This window comes from Theobroma umbraticum, unplaced genomic scaffold (assembly GCF_002168275.2).
Source record: "Theobroma umbraticum cultivar Fairchild unplaced genomic scaffold, ASM216827v3 scaffold_81.0, whole genome shotgun sequence".
Taxonomy (NCBI): Eukaryota; Viridiplantae; Streptophyta; class Magnoliopsida; order Malvales; family Malvaceae; genus Theobroma; species Theobroma umbraticum.
The window spans coordinates 2,412,544-2,416,046 of record NW_018397268.1 but is presented as its reverse complement, the minus strand read 5'-3'; the positions used below and the strand labels follow the sequence as shown (position 1 = coordinate 2,416,046).

At 30.7% G+C, this 3,503-nt stretch overlaps 1 protein-coding gene and 1 pseudogene across 1 annotated transcript in view; both read right to left on the bottom strand.

Moving 5' to 3' along the window:
* Window positions 1–523, bottom strand: part of LOC110425503 (FKBP-type peptidyl-prolyl cis-trans isomerase) — a 1,305-nt gene extending 782 nt beyond the window's left edge. Inside the window, exon 1 of the mRNA XM_021440427.1 lies at window positions 4–523. Coding sequence (XP_021296102.1) covers window positions 4–466 — 463 coding nt within the window. The 5' untranslated portion in view covers window positions 467–523. The remainder of the gene's footprint in view (window positions 1–3) is intronic.
* A 2,652-nt stretch (window positions 524–3,175) lies between these two features.
* Window positions 3,176–3,503, bottom strand: part of LOC110425502 (ABC transporter G family member 16 pseudogene) — a 2,318-nt pseudogene continuing 1,990 nt past the window's right edge.

Here is a 3,503-nt window from a genome sequence, read left to right as displayed (position 1 = left end):
TACCCGTAGCCAATTCCACCAAAACCAAAGCGGTCAACCCCAGAATCGCGATCCGTCCGTTTATTCTCTCGCTGTATGGGCTAAACCCGAAATCCACTTTCAACCCATTTGAAATCGTTTCTTTTAAAGGCACCGGGGGGAGGTAGATGGGGGTGGAGGAGGGAGTGGATCCGGATACGGACCCGGTTTTCCTCGACTTCCGGAGCTCCGCTTTTTTGCCGGTTCCGCTTCGGTAACGGAGGCGGACTTGGGAGAGGCGGGATTCGAATGGGTCGGAGTCGGGTGAGGTGGTGGAGTCGGAGGAGGGAGATGATTCCGGTTCGGTCGAGGAGTCGGAATCGGGAGTAGCGCGTGGGATGATGAAGAATTGGAGCTTTGATGACGCGTGGTAAAGTGAGCGTGGGGATGAGAATGAAGTTGTTGTCAGTTTGGGAGATGAAGCTGGTGGTGGAAGCGCTGCCGACATACTCGCTGGTTGTTCTGTTCTTTCTTCACTTCAAGTCCCGCCGGATAAGAAACCGAATCTCTGTTTTTCCAATTTATATATATATATTTAATTAATTTATTTATGGTGTTTATTTTTTTATTTATTATTTATTAAAAAAACTGTTTTTTGTAAATTGTATGGCAATATATTTTTAGTTATGGATTTTTTTTTAATAAAAAGTTATGGATTTTATATTATATATAATATTATTTATATATTTATTTATTTATTTTTGCCGTGGAGATTATTTGGTGGACAGAGTTCCCAGCCCATTATTTCTGATTAAAGAAGTGGGCCTCTATGTGGCCGTTAAGGCCCAATGATCTTGAAACTGGCTGGTTGTTGAAAGCCCAATTAAATTTGTGTTGTAGAAAAGTCAATGAGAAATATAGGTAGTTTAATAAATTTTAGAGAGTGGTCCTGGCCCATTAAAAGCTAAGTCCAAGTTAAACCATGAACTTAGATTTTTTTTAAATAATAAAAACTATTTTTTATATATTAAATTTTAATTTCAATAAATAATATGAGTTTGGTTTGTAATTAAAACAAATTTATTTTAATATTGTGGTGTAATATATGACATTAAAGATTCTCATGTATGTTGCAATCTGTTGCACGAGGAGTATGCAATCTTGGGGGGCTTAAATCTTTAATTAATCAAAACTCCCTTTCACCCAAAATTCTACTCGTAATTAATGAGGAAAAATCTTTTGTATTAAACTAATAACTCTAACCCATTAACAAATTATAGATTCAAGAACAAGTTAAGAAGGGAAAAGACAATAACAAAACAAAAATTATAGTGTCAATTTCACAAACTCATAATGGTGATTTGTCTGATTGTAGATTATAATGTCGCTTAAGTTAAATGCCTGTTCATTAGATACAGACTTGATTTGACATTCGTATAATTTTAATTTTAATTAATATATAAAATTGTTGCTTTTAAAAAAAATAAAGTGTAAATTGGAGAAAAATTTTGACAAAACTGTTCATTAGATGTAGACTAGATTTGACATTGATGTAATTTTAATTTTAGTTAATATACAAGAATGTTGCTTTTAAAAAAAAAGTGTAAATTGAAGAAAAATCTTGACAAAAATCCAAATTGATCCACATTCTTAGAGTTGAAGTTTAGGGATTGCAATCAAGTCATTGAGTAGATCCAAAAGAAATAATTAAAGCACCCATCTCTATCCCAAAGCTGGTCTTTGTCATCCACTACCTTACTTTTCATGAGAAAGAATGTAAAATCAAAGAATACAAGTAAAAAACAGTGTTTCATGCTTTATAAACCTCACAAAAAGAATATATAGAGATAATCACATATGAAAATGCCAATCTTTCTCCTAAAGCTTAGCACCAAAATTCTAATGAGACCATGTGACAATCTTAATGAGAAAGAAACTATTAACAAGTTGATAGCTGTCTTAGAAATTGAATGTCTAATTATGACATATTTTCCACTCTAATTTTTTTTTCTTGTTTTTTTTTTCCAATTTAAAAAGGCTTAAGAGTTAAGAAACTCACTTGACATCAATTAACATTTAATTTTGATCTAATAAATTATGGTCTAATTAATTCTAATGAATATTTTTAAAATTATTGTTAAGACAATCCTATTTGATATAATCTATGTGAATAATAATAATAATAACAATAATACATATAAATCCTATTTTAAGTAACTTGTAATGCTCTTTAGTTTCATTCACACCATATGTCATTCAATATTTGTCCATTCATTGACTACTTAGCAATGAATTGTAGTTAATGAGATGCCTTTCTTTTAACACGTGTTGTTTCTTAAGAATTGGAACTTTGGAGGCAATTAAGGAATTAGGCAAAAGGGGAAGATAAATGCAGTTGGCTTGATGGGAATTGGAATTGGCTCTTTCCATTAACAACCAGTACTAATTTTCCAAGCATGGACCAGAAATAATAAATAAACTTTTAATTTAATTAAAAGGGCATCTTTGATTACTATACCACTATATCTTTATTATGCTAAAATTAACATTTTAAGTACATATATTGGCATATTATAAAATAATATCTATACATTGAGATTTTATTTCTTAGAATATATATATATAAGATTTTTCCTTATATATGCAAGGTAAGGTGAATAGAAATAATATGAACATATAGATGAAAATTTGGGATACCTTTTCGTATATATCTCTAGCTAGGTGCATAGATATAATGTGGTTCAACCACTTAGTAAACAACCTTAATTAATTATTGGTTGCATGTCATCCAAAACATGAAGCTAGCTATGAAGCATGGCAGCCCCCATGTGACACTAGGAAAATCTTGTAAGAATATGAAAAATAGTAAGCTTATTTACATAGTATATGTTCACATGGAAATCTTAACATCTAAAAAGTGAAAAACGTTGGATTTTTTAATGCAAGAAATGGTAATAAGGTTAGATAAACAATGTAGTTTAATTATGGTGCAAGAGGAGTTAATTTGTCTTGCCCAAACAAGATATCCTATCTTGCAACTGAATATGTTACACGGATTAAAATTATTGTCGGTACATAATCACTACAACAACTTTGATCTTTAATTATCTATTTTTTTATGTAATGAAACCTTAAAATGCGTATCTATCAACAGTATTAGCCTAGTTATTTTTTAGGTGTATTAGAGTTTGTTTAATTCGGGAGAGCTGAGGTCAAGCTATAATGTTACGTATTGAGTCTGCAGTTAGATTGTTCATGGGAATAGATTTAGATCGATATTTATGTAACTATTATTTGGTTTTTATATATAAATACGCTTTTTGAAAGAAACGTTGATAATGTATACAATCTTTGTAACTACGTTGATTTATATTACTGCTGAAAATTTATATTGTACAGTCAATTTTTCAAAGCTACTGTAGAAAGTATATAAAAAATATTACTAAAAAAAATTATAATAACACATTTGAAAAATAAGAAACTTTAGGTCACATTTATTGGAATGAGTGTTTCATTTTCAATCCATTCCCTTTTTTTTTTTTTTG